Raw genomic sequence first — 18661 nt, forward strand, 5'->3', positions numbered from 1 at the left:
TTGGTTGGGGGGTTGGTTGTTAATTGTGCAAAAAGGACTGAGTTGGTGTGTTTACAGGGTGATTTTAGTGGGGTTGCTGAAGGAGGTTGCAGATGGGTATTTTGAGTTGTATATTGGGCTTTTGTGGGTTTGGAGTAGGAACTTCAGTTGGGATTGTGATCGGGTACTACGTGTTCATCTACTTTGAGCCAGCTGATGTCAAGGTTAGTTTTCCATTTTCTCTTTTTATTCTTTCCACATTCATATCGTTTTTCCAAGTTGATCATATAAGTACAAAATGATGACATTTTTCCAAGTCTTGACTGAAAAGATTAGTGGTACACTGCTTCTTTGGAAATTGCCTTGTTGAATTGGTTTTGGTATCACTGTTTTGTTGTATTATTGTGACTGTAATGTGGAGTAGGATCTAATTGGATTAGGAGATTCCAATACTTGAGAATCAAAGCAGAATAGTAATTGCTGTGGCATTCATATGCATAGTGGACTTGATGGTGAGTCTGGTCTTCTGTGACATTGGATTATCACTGTTGCATTGTTATATGCAGAAACATATGGGAAAAAAAAAAAAAAAAAAGAAGCTATAGATATCCAAATGTTCTTATAGTGAAATTTGCATGGGAACTGAGCATTTTTGTCTCACCATATCGATCCAGCAAAGCAGATGGAACAGATAATACAAATATTTTTTATTTTCTGAATTTAAGGGTATTATAAGAATTAACGATTTGAAATGTTTATCATAAGAACATAGGAGAGGTATCTTTCTGCTTCTTATTATTATTATTAATAAATTACCTTCGTGAACTTCTCAGATATAACATACATTTGTTTACAACTCAACTCAACTAAGCCTCTATCCCAAAAATTTGGGGTCCGCTATATGGATTCGCTTTTTTCACTCTGAACGATTTTGGGTTAAATCCTCAGAAATGTGTAATGCTTCTAAGTCATGTTGTATTACTCTCCTCCAAGTCAATTTAGGTCTACCTTTTTTTTTTCTATCCTCTAACCTAATGTGCTCTACTTGTCTAACTGGAGCCTCCGTATGTCTACGCTTCACATGACCAAACCACCTCAATCTCCCTTCTCTCAACTTATCTTCAATTGGCACCACTCCTACCTTTTCTCTAATACTCTCATTACGGACTTTATCTAGTCTAGTATGGCCACTCATCCACCTTAACATTCTCATCTCTGCAACTCTTATCTTAGATGCATACGACTCTTTCAGTGCCCAACACTCACTACCATATAACATAGCCGGTCGTATGGCTGTACGGTAAAATTTTCCTTTTAATTTATTGGGAATCTTACGATCACATAAAACTCCCGTGGCACATCTCCACTTCAACCATCCGGCTTTAATCCTATGACTAACATCCTCCTCACATTCCCCATCTACTTGAAGGACTGAGCATAGATATTTAAAGTGATTACTTTGGAACAGTACCACTCCATTCAAACTAACTCCTTCCCTATCACCAGTTTGGCCTTCATTAAACTTGCAATGCATGTATTTTGTTTTCATTCTACTTAACTTAAAACCCTTTGACTCTAGAGTACTTCTCCAAAGTTCTAGCTTCCTATTGACTCCTTCTCGTGTCTCATCTATCAGAACAATATCATCCGCAAACATGATGCACCAAGGAATACTCTCTTGTATATGTTTCGTCAGTTCATCTAAAACTAATATAAAAAGGTAAGGGCTTATGGTTGATCCTTGGCGTAATCCAATTGAGATCGAAAAATCTCTTGTGTCCCCTCCCACTGTGCGCACAATAGTAGTTGCTCCTTCATACATATCTTTCAATACTTGTATGTACCTAATAGATACCTCTTTTGTTCTAACACATTCCATAAGACCTCTCTTGGAACACTATCATAAGCCTTCTCCAAATCAATAAAAACCATGTGTAGATCTTTCTTCACATCTCTATATTTCTCCATCAAGCTTCTAGTTTACAATAAATTAAAATCCACTTTTTTGAGGGTCTTGGAGGATAGGTGTAAATTTGAAATAGGTGGATTTGAATTTGTGTTGTCATAAAACTAAGTAAAAAATCGTGAGTGCCAATGAATATTTCAAATTCAAACATTTCTTCATTTCATACCTTCATCTATCCAAATGGACCTTAATGGAATCATTTCATATGTTCTCATATTCTCTGCTTAATGGATTCTTCAGGATACTGTAATTTGTCCTTTGGTTGAACAAGACTCGAAAACATTGCAACGATTGCTTCCAGAAATACCCCTTTGGGTGAAAAATCCGGATTATGATCGTTTATGTTGTTACTATTATTTTGCCTTTTTTACTGTTTTTATATAGGTCCTGAATGCATTTTGAAGATTTTACAAGCAGCTTCTTATAGAGTTGTTTTGTTCTGCTGAAGGTTGACTGGCTTAACAAATTTATTGAAACCATGTGGCCTTGCTTGGATACGGTATGTAGTAGACTGATACTTGGATCTTTTATTCTGGCCTTTTTTTTTCCTTTTCAAATTCAACTTTGTGTACCTTGCATTAATCCCTCAAATTTTCCAGGCAATTTGCAAGACAGCAAGGACTATAGCAAAACCCATTATTGGTGAGCAGATTCCAAAATATAAAATTGACTCAGTTGAATTTGAAGAACTTACCTTGGGTTCCATGCCGCCAACTTTTCAAGGTTTAAGTTACTCTCTCTGTCTATTTCTCTCTCTCTCTCTTACATGTGGACACACATATGTATTCGTACACACATTTTCTGTTGAAGTAGGATTTTAAAAAAACTGTGGAAAGAGTAATTGATTGGATGAGAAACTCAGCACTAGAAAGTAACAATTGCAATTATGTTGTTCCTTTGTTGCCATTTTAAATTTCAAGGCAACCTGTGGTTGGACACAGAATGATATCATGGATAGCTCTTGGCTAGTAACTTAGAGGCTTCCTTAAATTTGTTTATTTGTGGTGAATTTTCAGAAAAGTTCTCACTCTACCTTTAATTATATTCCAGAAATGAAAGTATATATCACTGATGAGAAGGAGCTGATCATCGAACCATCAATGAAGTGGGCTGGAAATCCAAATGTCATTATTGCTGCTAAAGCATTTGGTTTGAGAGCCACAGTTCAGGTATTTGATTGTGGTAACTATTAATGAAAAGAGAAATTTTCTAGTCAGAATTAATTCAATGACTAGCTCGCATGCGTGAAAGAATTTAACCTTTTAGTGACTTTGTTGCATGCATGTCTTGTGCAATCTCTCTCTCTCTCTCTCTCTCTCTTTGTGCGCGCGCGCATGTGTGTTTGTGTTTGCCTTTGTATCACACACACACACACACACAGAGAAGTGCACATGCATGGAGAAGTGATTAATGAAAGCAAGATGTGAGATAAATTGTCATGTAGTTAACATCTCCAAGGAGTATTAACTTCTTCAAATCATTTCAGGTGGTTGATTTGCAAGTATTTGCTGCTCCATGCATCATACTAAAGCCTTTGGTTCCTGCCTTTCCTTGTTTTGCCAATATTTTTGTCTCTCTAATGGAAAAGGTATGTGCTAATGGAAAAGCATTTTTATTGTAATGCGGCAGATTTTAATTTGCCGAGGTTGTGGTTTTTATAGTTCAATATGAAGCACGCTGTGGCTGCTACTACTATTTGATGCTGATAATGTATACATCTTCCCAAAAGATGCAATTTACCTGGAGAATGATTTGATCTAATAAATTTCCATGTACCATGTTTTAGGTCATCAAAATTGTATTGTAATATTATTTTGGCTCTTGATTTTCATGTGTTAGGTCATCTAAATGTTTGAAGCATCCATAGATTTAAAATTTTCTATAGTATCTATATTGTGAAATACCATCTCATCTCTCTTTGATTCTGCAGCCCCGTGTGGAATTTGGATTGAAATTGCTTGGAGCAGATGCCATGTCTATTCCTGGTCTATACAGATTTGTCCAGGTGATCATAACTTATTTATTTGGCTACGCTGCAAAAAATGGGAATGATTGCATTTTCAGGCATATCTATCCCTGAGCCCGTCCATGTTTCTCTGTACTCTAGAACTTCATCTTGAAAATGCTACTGTAAAACCTTCCACCCTGTAACAGAGTTTCTCATTTTGATTCCTCAAATTTTTTCATCATTTTTTCTTGCTCCAGGAGCTTATTAAAGATCAAGTTGCAAATATGTATTTATGGCCAAAAGCCCTACAAGTACCAGTCCTGGATCCTGCAAAGTGTGTTTTCTCTCCCTTGCTTCAGGTTATGACACCAATCCTTTCACTGGAACTGACTAATTGTTCCAAACTTGACGGAGCTACAAAGCGACCTGTTGGGATTCTTACTGTGAAGGTTTTGAGCGCAATGAAGCTTAAAAAAAAAGATCTTCTTGGGGCATCAGACCCTTATGTGAAATTAAAACTCACCGAAGAGAAGCTCCCTTCAAAGAAAACAACTGTGAAGCACAAAAACTTGAACCCTGAATGGAACGAGGAATTTAACATTGTTGTCACAGACCCAGAATCTCAAGCCTTAGAGATTATTGTTTATGACTGGGAACAGGTATATTTTTTTGAAACTTATTGTTTGATTTACCACAATTTCCTTAAACCATCACTCGCCCTCGCCTATGCTTAATGAGTTATATTTTATCAATTCAGAACACAAAATGTATGGTTTACAATAGGCCATGAAGGACTCTCGTATGGAAGAGTTGCTGGTGTAAAATACTGTTTTTGTTTACCTTCTATTGTCCCATCATTGTGATTCTAAAAGCTGTCTGTTTCCTTTAATGTAGGTTGGCAAACATGACAAGATGGGTATGAATGTTGTTCCATTAAAAGAGCTAACACTTGATGAGCCAAAAGTTATGACACTTAATCTGCTAAAAAATATGGACCCAAATGATGCTGAAAATGAGAAATCACGCGGGCAACTTGTTGTGGAACTGGAATACAAACCTTTCAAGGAAGACAATACACCTAATGGTGTTGCAGATCCAAATGCAGTAGAAAGGCTCCTGAAGGAACACCTGCTGGTGGTGGTTTATTTGTGGTTATTGTGCACGAAGCTCAAGATGTTGAAGGAAAACACCATTCAAATACTTATGTTCGATTACTTTTCAGGGGGGAGGAGAGAAGAACGAAGGTATGCAATGACCCATGTAAGAATGACGTTTACATGACCATGTTGCAGTAAAGATGCAACTTTTCACATTTTGATGGAGCAGACTCAGGTTCTATTAGATTTTAGTTAACAAGTTGCTGCAACCTCCAATTGTGATACTAATATATGATTTCACCTTGTAAAAAATTGCATAGAGACCATGAAAGAGCATCGATTATCATCCAATTAATGATTATTTTTAGCATTTGATACAGCTTGTGAAGAAAAACAGAGATCCAAGATGGGAAGAGGAATTTCAGTTCATGCTTGAGGAACCACCCACAAATGATAGGCTTCATGTGGAAGTTGTTAGTGCCTCCTCAAGGATGGGTCTCCTCCATCCCAAGGTGTATAACCTACATGAATCATTTTAGTTTCTCTTGAATTTTTGAAATAAATCTCTGTTTCTTTTTATCATAGCATGGAAAGTTTTCTCATATTTTGTGCTTTTTTTTTCAATAATAATTTTCAATCAAGAAAATTTGGGTTATGTGGATATAAACTTAGCTGATGCCGTTAACAACAAAAGAACCAATGAGAAATACCATCTCATCGACTCAAGGAACGGCCGGATTCAAATTGAGCTACAATGGAGAACTTAAAACATGTCTCATTTAGCTAGGTATTTCAAGTGGATTACATTCTGCTGTGCCTTCTGTAATGTGTTCCCTGAGTTGACTCTTCTGTCATTCATTAAGAACTAGAATCCTGTAAATTGACGCTTGCAGACACCTTTTATAAGGGTCAGTAAAATTCAGTAGCATTTTATCCCCAAAAGAAACTTCTCTGTTTTGACATAGAATTATCTCCTCTGAGGTTGAAAATATTTTCCCATTTCTTCCATTTTTATGTTGACTCCTGCATATACTGCTAGTCTGCTAGTGCCTTTATTCAACTGAACTCAGGCATAGCTCGCTAAGAGAATTTCTTCAATGTCGAAAAACAACCAATGTTTCCAGTGCTCTTGTAAGACATAAACTGCAAACCAAGTTATTTAGCTGATGCTCAAATCATCTTTGTTTTGCTCTTGTATTAAAGGATATTGAGATTAGACCAGCCGGGGGTATTCTAATATGAATATTAACTTTCAAACATTACAAACAGTAGCTCGTGCCTTTAGACCATCTTCAAAGAGGATTCAACTTCTCCACATCAGATATAATTACCCTGTGGGACACTTGTAGTTAGGTTACATGCTCTTCAAGTTTTCCATCAACTCGTGTTCTAATTGAGTATATGATGAGATAACCGCAACCCAATTCATTTTTGCTTTCAGACATGCATTTAATTCATTCTTTGTACCAATTACAGCCGGTTCAATCATTTCTACCTGCAAAATTTATCAAGATTGAAAATTTTGACTATGAAACATTGCATCTTTTTAAAGGAGGCAAATATTAATCATCAATTGTTACAGCTTCCTCTGCCATCATGCTTTGTGATGTGTCTTAGCAATAACCAAAAACCTTCCAGCAAGTCCGTCTTGAAGAGTTGCAGGTTCTGTAAAGCTTTCTCTATGTTCTTCAGAAGCGGATTCTTTTTATCACCTGAAATAGTCATGTTTTAAAATGAAAAATAGAAGAGAGAAGTGCAGAAACTAAAAGCCTAATGTGGCAAACCCTCTTATGGAAATCAAATATCTTTTGTACCAGAAATGCAAGAGTCGTTCAATTCTATTGCAACTCATCAAAACTAGCCATATTATAATCAACACATCCTCAACTTATTTACTCTTGAAAACTACTTGTACCGAGCCTTCCTGGCTCACATCAGCATGCTGGACCATAGCTAGACACAGCAGTAGTCAAGCTATGATATTTCACATGGGCCAGCAATAGGATAACAGTCGAAAGTTGAACCCAGCTTTAAAGGGTGGAACTGGGCTATTCTATACCTGAGGGCCCTTGACCAGTAAAGTGAGGCCCGAGATAGGCTCAGTTTTAGAATTATGGACGTGACATGTTGCCTGCTGGCGCACACTATTTGATTGAACGCTGCGGTTCATCATCATTGCGGGGTTGAATGTTTCATTGGAAGGCGGGCTTCTATCATCTATCAATCGCTCCCTTTTCCCAATCGAATCAAAAAGCCCATTGGCTTTCACTAAAACAAGTAAACGTAGGCATCATTTCTGATTTCTCTCTAGCTTCCCTACCACCTTAGCCCCCCCTCAGTTCTTCTTCTGGGAAGTATTCCAATCAAGGGTTTTGGATCGTACCGCTCTGCAACTAACCCTAGTTTAAACTCCATGGATGAGCTGGTTTATCATGTCTCAAATCTTTAAGACTCTGCTTTCTGAAAAATTTACTTTTCAAGAAATAATATCTTTTCAAATTTATGGTAAATATTTAAATTTCATCGCAAAATGGCTGGATTATTTATCTCTAAAGCAAGAATCATGCTTTGAGAGTTGAGAAAATGTATTGCATGTCTTGGAATCTTTGACCTAATGAGATTTGCTCTTCCTTAACAGCATTTTGTTGTGATATAGAGAGTTACATAATATTCAAAAGAAAGAATGCTGGTTATGATTGTTCTATTTAAAGCCTACACTAATCTATCCTGGAGAATGTCAATGGAGTCAATAGACCCCTAGTCCTTGTCCCATGTAAACACTATACATGGCCATTATAGACTTCTAAGTACAAGGGATTCTCCTTCTCATTCTTCTCCTTTCACTGGATGTAATATAACAACCACAATTATCCCAAATAGGTTTTCTTGTCATTAAAGCAGAGAAAGATCTTTATTCTCTCTAATCAGAAGTCGTCCACTCAGTGCTTTCAGATTCTTCTGAAAAACCAGAATTCTCCACTAAGCCCGGTATTACAAGAATATGAATAAGTTCTCCAAGCAAATGCACTAGAATAAATGCTTGTCTTCTTCCCCACAATTCATACTTTAACCAACTTTTTAAAATCAAGCATAAAGATCAACCCTCTAGAAAAGCTACTACAAAGCATATAATTAAGAATGCATAATTATTTATCAAAGTCCAATTCAGTGGCTTTGTCTCATCATTAGATAATTCAAGATGGCAATAGAGACCGTGCGGCAATGGATCACGAGAATCCATCAGAGCAGAAAATGAAAGGTGGTGTTAATATAACTGTAACTGTACAAGCCGTTTGACTAAGGACCCACTTCCACTGAGCAATCAAGTTGGTGTAAGAGGAGAAAAAAAAAAAAGAAAAAAAAAAGAGTGGACTTTTAGAACACGGCCAAATGGAGTCAGAAACAAAGTTGTCTAAAACGGAGAAGACAGAGCCAGCCTTTGCCCTGGGCCCAATTTTTGCATCTAAAGCCCATAAAAGGACACGATCCACATTGATTTTTGCCAGCAAACGATGATAACCCCAAAACCCAGGGAAAGTGAAAAAAAGGGGGGATCTAGAGTTAAACGGTGTCGTTATTTAAGACAGTAAAAAGTTTTTACACGGCTGTCGCAGATAGGACAAATCAAACATTATCTTTCAGATGCGCCGTCAAGAGGCTCGTCCAGATAACTCCGTTAACCCTTAACGTTAATCAATCTACAAACTGAAGGTCAATTACTGCTATTTCTCCGTTACTGAAATCCACAAGGTACATTGTTGTGGGACCCCTGCGAGTCCAAACTGCACGAGATATGGTCCAGCGGACACAAAACCTCATGCACTTCGCTTCTTTTCTTCGCTTTTTGTTGATTCGCTCTAGTTAGATACTGTGAGTCTTTGATTCGTTTTTCAAGAAGCTACTCAATATAGCCTGCATCTCCCTGCTTGATTGAACAGCAAGCACAGAAATAACTCAACCTTCCATTTTATCAATTTTCATCTGAAAGGAGGGCATTGAGAGGATGGAAATGAGAATTTCACTAGCTGTTCTTCTTGTTCTTCTGCTGGCATCTGCTTGTTCTGGCTATAGTGATTTTGAGATACTGTTGAAGCTGAAAACCTCCATGCTCGGACCACATGGCAGTGGCCTGGACGACTGGAAACTCTCGCTGTATTCCTCTGCTCACTGCTCCTTCTCTGGAGTTACTTGCAATGAGGAATCACTGGTGGTTTCTCTTAACTTCTCGTCTCATTGTCTTCTCACCGGTTATATTCCTCCAGAAATTGGGTTATTGAACAAGCTCGTCAACCTCACCCTCTCTTCACATAATCTCACCGGAAGGCTCCCTTTGGAAATGGCAGACCTCACGTCTCTTAAAATTTTCAACATTTCCAATAACGCCTTCGTTGGCAATTTCCCTGGAGAGATCACTCTTGGCATGACTCAGCTTGAGATCCTTGACTGTTACAACAATAATTTCTCGGGTCCATTGCCAGTGGAGCTTGTGCACCTGAAGAATCTCAAGCATCTTCATCTCGGTGGGAACTATTTTTCTGGCTCTATACCAGAGTCATACTCGGAGATTCAGAGTTTAGAGTACTTGGGCTTGAACGGGAATGGACTTTCCGGCAAAGTCCCTTCGAGCTTGGCTAAGTTGAAGAATCTCAGAAGCTTGTATATTGGGTACTTTAGTACATACGAAGGAGGTATTCCACCGGAGTTTGGGTCGTTGAGTTCGCTTGAAGTTCTTGACATGGCGTTCTGTAATCTCTCAGGCGAGATTCCTTCCACCTTAGGCCAACTAAAGCGCCTGCATTCCTTGTTTCTTCAAATGAATAATCTCTCAGGTTTTATCCCTACTGAACTCTCTGGTTTAATTAGCTTGAAATCTCTTGATCTCTCAATCAATGGCCTAACTGGAGAGATACCAGAGAGCTTTTCTGAGTTGAAGAACATCACCCTATTCCATCTGTTTAAGAACAACATGCACGGTCAAATCCCAGAGTTTATCGGCGATTTTCCAAATCTTGAGGTACTTCATGTTTGGGGAAACAACTTCACGTTTGAACTCCCTAAGAATCTTGGCCGGAACGGGAAGCTAAAGATGCTGGACGTTTCTTTCAATCATCTCACTGGTTTGATTCCTCGGGATTTATGCAAAGGAGGGAAATTGCAGGAGTTGATTCTCATGGGTAATTTCTTCCTTGGGCAGCTTCCAGATGAACTTGGCCAGTGCAAGTCCTTGTCCAAAATCCGAATTATGAATAACCTCCTATCAGGAACTGTCCCTGCTGGAATCTTTAATCTGCCGTTTGTGACTGTGGTTGAGTTGAACGACAACTTTTTCTCCGGAGAACTGCCTTATGAGATGTCTGGAAATAAAGTCGGGCTGTTGACGATTTCTAACAACAGAATAAGCGGAAGCATCCCGCCTGCGTTTGGGAAATTGAGCAATTTACAGATTTTATCGCTTGGTCTCAACAAATTTTCTGGTGAAATTCCTAGTGAAATCTTCGATCTCAAGTACCTCACCACGATCAACATCAGCGCCAACAACCTGAGCGGTGAAATTCCCCCTTCAATTTCCCAGTGCGCCTCTCTAACTTCAGTTGATTTCAGTCGAAACAAGCTTCAAGGAGAGATTCCAAAAGAGATTGCAAAACTGAAAGATTTGAGTATTCTCAACATCTCTCAAAATCAGCTTACTGGCCAAATACCTGGCGACATTCGGTACATGACGAGCCTTACAACTCTCGATCTCACCTACAACAATCTACTAGGCAGAATCCCCACAGGAGGGCAGTTTCTGGTGTTCAACGAGAGCTCGTTTGCAGGAAATCCCAATCTCTGTGCTCCACGCCAAGCTTCTTGCCCGTCTCTCATTAACATGCTTCGAGGGTCGGGTCATGGCCACACGGCGTCGTTCAGCACGTCGAAGCTAATAATCACGGTCATTGTACTTGTCACTGTTTTGCTGCTAATAATCGTGACGGTTTACAGAATGAGGAAGAAGAGGCTCGAGAAATCAAGGGCTTGGAAGCTAACCGCTTTCCAAAGGCTGGATTTTAAAGCAGAGTACGTGCTGGAGTGCTTGAAAGAAGAGAACATCATAGGCAAAGGCGGTGCTGGGATCGTCTACCATGGGTCCATGCCAGACGGTGTTGACGTCGCAATCAAACGTTTGGTGGGTAAAGGGAGCGGAAGGAGCGATCACGGATTCTCCGCCGAGATTCAAACTCTTGGAAGAATCAGGCACCGATATATTGTGAGGCTGTTGGGGTACGTATCGAACAAGGATACCAATTTGTTACTATACGAGTACATGCCGAATGGGAGCTTAGGGGAGCTGTTACATGGATCGAAGGGAGGGCATTTGAAGTGGGAGACGAGGTACAGGATCGCCGTTGAGGCTGCGAAGGGGCTTTGTTATCTTCACCATGACTGCTCTCCTCTGATAATACACAGGGATGTGAAGTCCAACAATATCTTGCTTGATTCAGACTTTGAAGCTCATGTGGCTGACTTTGGACTGGCCAAGTTCCTGCAGGACGCTGGTGCATCGGAGTGCATGTCCTCCATTGCTGGTTCCTATGGTTACATCGCACCAGGTTTGTTACGTCTACTATGTTATTTATTAGTTTACTGCAGATCCTGTGAACAACAATTCATACCATCTTCATCTTCCGTTGCATTGGTGCTTGCCATCTCAGCGTGCATATTGAATTTAATGGCCTTGTTGAATGTTGTGTGGAAAAGGGAACAAGAAAAGGACAATCTTGCATTTGGGAAAAACTTACTATACAAAATGTGTGAGTAGGGTAGGGATAAAAAAAAATCTAATTCAAAATTAAATTATAGAGTTATTTTAGTAATAAATTGAAGTCAATAGATCAAGTCAGGAAAAATTATACAATGAAATCACGAATGTGATTTGTAGCCGTCGATTGTGGTGGATCTTGTATGGCTAAACATTGATTGTAGGTTCTACATGGGTCTTACTGTGATCAATAACTGTAATTAAAATATTTGTATATACAAGGTTTCACCAAATAAAGATAAAAAGAAAACTAGAGGAATGATGTACTAGACAATGCAAGTCTATTGAAAATTTCAATTGAATTCAATTAAAATTTTTCTTAAATAATTAAGATAAAAGTTAAACAAGAGGAAAAAAATCATGCTATCAATGATTTTAATTTGTTTAGCAATGAAAAAAAAGGGGTAAAATTTCTTCTTCTTTATTCTTCTTAACTTTTGAGTTTGAGCCATCTTAAAGATTGAATTGCTAGAATTGAAATTCAAATGATTTGATTACGGATTGGTGTGGACTGTGTACTACAGAATACGCTTACACACTGAAAGTGGACGAGAAAAGCGATGTCTACAGCTTTGGTGTGGTGCTGCTGGAACTAATAGCAGGGAGAAAACCAGTTGGGGAATTTGGAGATGGAGTGGACATAGTGAGATGGGTGAGAAAAACCACATCAGAAGTCGCTCAGCCGTCGGATGCAGCTTCAGTATTGGCAATCTTGGACACTAGGCTTACTGGGTACCCACTTACAAGTGTGATTCACCTGTTTAAGATAGCTATGAAGTGTGTTGAGGATGAAAGCCCTGCTAGGCCTACCATGAGGGAAGTTGTTCACATGCTCACTAATCCGCCTCGCCAGTCTGCCCCAAGTCTGCGCACCCTTTAAGGACCCTGGAGTATAAACAAATGTGTTTCAGCAATAAAAACAAAAACAAATCGTAATAAGCTTGTGAAAAATTAAAGATTTCCTTGCTTGGCACATGGCCATATGTGACAAATGCTATTTTCTGTGTTTTTGTAAAAATGCTATTGAGACTAACATGCTCCACTCTCATAATATCTTTCCTCTCTGTTTACAAGCTTGAAATTGATTTTGTAAGCTTGCCATTGAAAGGCCAGCCTTTGATACAAGTACTCTTATGTTGTCTTCATCTTTTATGATTTATTTCCTCTGCCAGTGACTGGATATTGTGGTTTAGATCCTGTATCATTTCATCATTTACAGTAAAAATATATTTTGTTGTAAGAAAAACTAATTTGATAGCCTTCTAGCTTTAGCTTTCCCTTCCGATTTCTCTATCAAATGAAAGGAAATATACTTAGGCGTACTTTCAATTATCAAATGAATGTGATGGTGTTTTGTAGCCTTCTTTTTTCCAACCCTGTTCTGTTTTTGGGAAACCATTGGGTCTGCCACTATCACACAAGGAAGATGCTGCATTAATCAAACAGTGGAACCTTGATGTGCCAGATTGTGAAATAAGATCTAACACTTCATGCAAATCATTGAATTTGAAGAAACCTAAGAGGTTGGTTGTCTTTCTTTCCTCTGGTACATTTATAATACTGATTCCTGTTTCTCTGAGATGGGTATTCAATTTCTAATGAATTCCTCAATTGCATTGTAATAACCAGGAAATTCCACCTGCCCCATCTATTTTACTGAGGGATATCACTGCTTTGGGAGTCCAGGACGAGTCCCGGAAACCAGAAGTCTATCACCTGCCCATTGCCATTCCTGTAGAGGTGGCAGGTCGGGTTGGTTTTGGTTTAAGGCTTAGAGATACTAAAATTTTTAAACCTTAAATTAAAACTGTAGTGTCTCTCTAGATTGTGATTTGGTTTGATGGTAAATTCTTGTCTAGACTTCATTATGAATTGAAGATAAAAATATGTAGGATTCATATATTTAATAAATGAATTTCATTAAATATTTTATGTTTTGAGTCAATAATAAATCAAGTTTGATTTTGATTTTAAGTTTTCATCAATTTCAATTATTGAATTTTTTTTTCTCTTGTTTTTTCTAATTTTCTACTTGTATCCATAATGTTTGGGATAATCTACAGTCAGAGTTTAAGCCCTCAAATTAAAAAATAAATAAATAAATAAATAAAACCCTAGTCACAGAAAGTGGCTTGCTAAATATTATAAGATTTAGGGGTTCGAAAGTATATTTTAGATATTGATGAGAAAATAATTTTAAGAATATAATTTTATTATTTTAGTGTTTTTTAGATAAAACATTATGAATTTATTTTTTAATACGCTTCAATTATATATATATACATATGCCACGTAGGCTATTATTTGAATATTTTAAATTAAACAAAAAAAAATCAAATAAGCTCTTATAATTTCAATCAAGGGTCAATCTAGAAGTTTTGAGTTAAATAAATCTCTATATTTTTTAATTAAAATCAAATAAAATTTATTTAGTAAAATATTTTTTAATAATATTATTTTTATTATTTTTATTTTTTAATAAAAATTATGAAATATAATAATTTTAATATTGAATAATTGTATTCATCATGTTTTTCTATTTATTTTATTTTATTTTATTAAAAATAATAAATAAATTTTAATATTTAAAATTAAAAATATTTTATTATTAAAATTTTATATTTTATTATATAAGAATTTATTTAACCTTAATTAAAAAATACATTGATTTATTTAGCTCAAAATTTTGATTTTAATCTTATTTAAACCTTGATCAAAAGCAGAGATTTATTTGATTTTTTTTTTTCCTAAAATCAAACCATACATGAAAGTATCAACATAAGCTGAAATTCTAAATGTGAGCAGCAGTGCCTTCATGCTCTAATTTATGTACTATTGTATTTGTACGACTTGAGGGAAGGAACGAAAACAGGAAATGGAAATCAAGTAATTGGTTTTGACACTGAGATTCAGATTTTCCTTCAATTTTTCCACAGGGGAATAGAGGTGGAAAGAAGTCGTTTGCTTATGAAAGAACTAAGGGCAGCATTACTCTCATACGTTTGCCTCCAAGCAATCTTCCTCTCTCAATTTTGCCCAACATTCTGCAAGATTAGGGATAAGAAATTTTTCCTCTCAGCAAGCCACCAAGTCCACTTCAATGGGATTGGGCTTTCACTTTGTAACATACTTAATACATGCCAGGTCAGGTAAAGAAGGATACCTTCTGTTTCTTTTTTTCTGGGTCAATGCCCCATTCATTACTTGGGCCTCTGGTCTATCAGGTTTTAGAATTTTGGTACTAAAACGAATGGAACTGATTGAATGGTCCATGAGCCAGCTCTTTCATACTTAACATTTGATTGGAGGTCTTCTTAGGATAATGAGTAGGTCTAATTAGACTAATAAGTGTAATCTATGACTGCAATCAATGTCTCAATCCCAACTGATTAGCCAAGAACCCTTTTAGCCCCTTATCTTTTTGTTTCTTACTTTGGCTGCTCTTTTCATTCTTATTAATCATCTCTATTTTACAAATACTTTAAGGTCAGCCAGCCTAGCCACCACAACCACTAGCTACTGCCTCAAGCCGAATGGCAGTTGAACCCAAATATTAATTCGAGAAGCTTTAAACTATAAACCATAATTGGGGGCAACATTCACATTGAAAATGGCAGCATTTATGGTACCCAATGCCCTTAACTCTGTGTCCCAGAGGCAGTTCAGTTCACCCACATTTCACTAATGTTGTTTATACTTTTCTAATAAGACTGCTTATGTAATTAAATAATACTAATGTTACCACTAACCACACCTTCTTGTCAATGATAATGATGGGTTGAACTCTGACTTCAGATCCATGTACCATCAAAATTTGAATAGTAGAACAAAAAAATAAAATTTTGGAAGGAGATTGTTGATGGACTAACATGAGATTGAATGAGTGAAATTTGAGTGAGAAATCAAAATTTGACTTGGAATTTTCTAAGTACCACCACACCTCCAATACCCAAAAGTATCGAGATTTGGTGAATATCTTATTTGTGGATTTAATTAAGAATATTCCTTAGTTGTTCTCTATTTGATGTTTCTTTATGCTATTATGGTTTTCTACGACAAGATAAACGTTGGGCTTTATGTTTTTGTCGAAATTATTGTTCAAATATATATTTTTAAATATAATGATTAAAAAATATTTAAAATTAAATTGAATATGTTTTAATTATAAAAATATAAAAATAATAAAATATTTTTTTAACTATTTTATTAAATAATATATAAAATCATATACAATAGCAAGCTCATTACTCTTCCTAAAATGTAAAATTTAAGTTCGATTCTTTAAAAGGTTTTGTTAAGAAGGACAGTCATAAAATTAAAGTAAATATAAAAGATACACTAATATATAAAAAATATATATAAAATCATATTTTTTCATTTTTCTAAAAAACATATTTTTTAGAATTTGAAGTTAAAAGAAAAGTAATTATAATATTTTATAAAAAATATATAATTATAATATTAAATTATTAATATATATTTATATTATACATATATATGTATTTTTATATTTTAATAAAAGTATTAAAATTAATAAAATGAATTAATTTTTTAATTAAAAAAATATTTTTCATTAATAAATTTTTTTAAATATCTCAAATATTAAAAAATATATTAAATATTTAAAAAAAAAATCACAAAACAAATAGAACTTAAATTAAAAAAAAAAAATTATGCATTCTTTATTCATTATCATTGCGTACCCTTTGTCCTATATGCCAGTATCCATTCTTTATGCTCTTAGCATTCCGTCTGAAGCCACATTCTAGAATCAAAATACATACCCAAGTCCTCTTCTATCAAATCCTCAGATACGTGTGAAATTGCATTGGCATTACAATTTTTTTTTTTTTCACTTTTTAGAAGAAAAAAATTTTAATTTTAAATTGAATCCAACTGATAATTTCAATTTGATTAAAAATTTAATTTTAATTCAATTTTAAATTAGACTACTCTAATTTTTCAATTTTAAACTAAATGATACATTATAAAATTTATCCGACGAGCCTTGAAATGAATGACATGTATGTTATGTACGATAGTTGGAAAAATATACAATCTAAAGAATTGTACACTAAAAGCTTGTGTACCCATATAAGAACATCATTTACACGCTAAATACTGATGGCCAATATCGTGTCACATGGATAAGTTATAAAAAGGGTTAGATTTCTTTCTCTTGGCCCCACTCCTAAACCCGATCCACAGTACAGTTATCCTAATAATAGGTTTTGTTTTCAGTTCCAAATAAGGAGTAGTTGAATAATCCACCCTATAGATGGTAGAACTCGAACGGCCTATGTAACAAAGAGTAGAGAAGCCGCCAAATTTATTCCTTAAGAAATGACATTTATGATGTCCTTTCTTCCCCGGAATAGGATAATTTAGTAAAGATCCAAGATAAAGTACTCTGAATAATGGGAAGATGAACCAGCGTAATATGCGGTATCCTAATGAAACTAAGAAATTCACTAAACATTTAATATTACGCATGAGGAATATGATTTAAGGGCAAAACAAAGTACCCAAATTTGAGTTATATATCATTATGACGGGTATAAGCCTAAGAATTTCTCAATTAGTAGGTCCGTAGGTCATATAGCCACTCATCCCAAATAAACCCATTAGATGAGCCATATGTCATGTCACTTCGATCAGTTGGAAACTGGAACAATCGGCTTACACTTTTCATAGCTATCATTATCTTAAAGACAACCTTATCAGACGTAGAAAAGACATTGATGATTAGGATAACCCATTTGTAAAGGCATTACAAGTGTCCCATGAACATTGGTCCACTGATCCTATAAATAAGTGTCCAACCCAACTGAGCGGGTTAGATTTTACTTAGTTTTTGTTATGTCCCAATAGAATTTTTCTAAAAAGAGGCTACTGCAAAATCATGCTGTAGTGAAGTAGTCATATTAACCCAAAGAGCACTCATTCGTTCATATTAACTCAAATCTCTTAATGTAACACCCCTCACCCGTCTACAGTGTAGTCGAGTAAGGTGTGCTACATTCGGTGCCGGAGCACCCTATCCTGTCTTGCGGTGCACAATATTAATTTAATGTCTATTTAATTATATTATCTTACGTGTAGAAATTTTTTTTTTATATCCTATTGCATTTTTATGGAGACTTAGACAGAGTCTCCTTTATTTTATTAGTGCATGGTGAGTTTCCTTATTTACCTGTAAAAAAAATAATTTTATATCATTTTCATATTTTCATACATCATCTCGTTGCTCATATCAATTTTCCAGGCATTATATTATATCATAGCTCATATAAAATTTCAAGAAAATAAAATTCATTTTATTCATATAAACTTCATACATTCATATAAAATTTGTATATAATAATTTACAATTTATTTACATTCACAAAATGATATGCATAGTTTACTTACATACAATAACCAAAATGCAGAAACCTAAATATACATGACTCTACCAAAACAGACTGCTAAGGTGACACTGATACTGTAGCAGATCTGGTCAAGATCCTAGCTGGAGTCTACTGCTGCTGTTGCGACTGCTGGTGGTAGTCTCCTGTACCTACGCGAGGAAACAATCCATCGCGCTAAGCATTTCTACTTGGTGGTGCAATAATTGAAATAAAAATAACTAATAATTGAAATAATTATTCCATATAAAATTTACTAAAATTTTGAATTAATTACATATTTATGAAACTTTAGGAGCAAACAATTTATCGAGATCTTTTTACTCTTATATTACATATTCAATCTTATTATACCCACATTAGTACTTTCTTCGTGTATTTATTTAAACTTAAAGTGTATTATGCATATCTGTGCCCCAGTAACCTATGACAGACTATAAAGACTAGATACACGGGAGTATACTA

At 35.7% G+C, this 18661-nt stretch overlaps 2 protein-coding genes across 4 annotated transcripts; both read left to right on the plus strand.

Moving 5' to 3' along the window:
- On the plus strand, window positions 1-5495 carry LOC110673809 (synaptotagmin-2-like). Of its 3 annotated transcripts, none has more exons than XR_009142460.1 (9): window positions 1-203; window positions 2186-2284; window positions 2394-2444; window positions 2545-2668; window positions 2996-3114; window positions 3876-3950; window positions 4151-4552; window positions 4788-5225; window positions 5371-5495. XR_009142460.1 is itself a non-coding variant. In XM_058131786.1 (9 exons), exons 1-9 carry the CDS (start codon window positions 93-95, stop codon window positions 5375-5377), a joined length of 1338 nt encoding a protein of 445 aa, XP_057987769.1. In that variant the 5' UTR covers window positions 1-92; the 3' UTR covers window positions 5378-5495. The 3 variants fall into 3 exon arrangements, 2 of the variants coding, with proteins under 2 accessions (XP_057987769.1, XP_057987767.1); XM_058131786.1 differs by having other exon boundaries at window positions 4788-5137; XM_058131784.1 differs by having other exon boundaries at window positions 4788-5495.
- Window positions 5496-8812: 3317 nt separating this feature from the next.
- LOC110673827 (receptor protein kinase CLAVATA1) lies at window positions 8813-13035 on the plus strand. Its single transcript, XM_021837041.2, has 2 exons — window positions 8813-11580; window positions 12314-13035. Exons 1-2 carry the CDS (start codon window positions 8994-8996, stop codon window positions 12667-12669), a joined length of 2943 nt encoding a protein of 980 aa, XP_021692733.2. The 5' UTR covers window positions 8813-8993; the 3' UTR covers window positions 12670-13035.
- Window positions 13036-18661: the final 5626 nt, after the last annotated feature.

This window comes from Hevea brasiliensis, chromosome 2 (genome assembly GCF_030052815.1).
Source record: "Hevea brasiliensis isolate MT/VB/25A 57/8 chromosome 2, ASM3005281v1, whole genome shotgun sequence".
NCBI lineage: Eukaryota > Viridiplantae > Streptophyta > Magnoliopsida > Malpighiales > Euphorbiaceae > Hevea > Hevea brasiliensis.

Bases quoted from the DNA above. Each gene is read 5' to 3' on its own strand.
- LOC110673809 (XM_058131784.1), top strand. From the start codon at position 93: ATGGGTATTTTGAGTTGTATATTGGGCTTTTGTGGGTTTGGAGTAGGA. The intron at 3,115-3,875 runs GTATTTGATTGT...TTGATTCTGCAG, and splicing joins GTTTGAGAGCCACAGTTCAG to CCCCGTGTGGAATTTGGATT. The intron at 4,553-4,787 runs GTATATTTTTTT...CCTTTAATGTAG, and splicing joins TTGTTTATGACTGGGAACAG to GTTGGCAAACATGACAAGAT.
- LOC110673827 (XM_021837041.2), top strand. From the start codon at position 8,994: ATGGAAATGAGAATTTCACTAGCTGTTCTTCTTGTTCTTCTGCTGGCA. The intron at 11,581-12,313 runs GTTTGTTACGTC...TGTGTACTACAG, and splicing joins CTATGGTTACATCGCACCAG to AATACGCTTACACACTGAAA.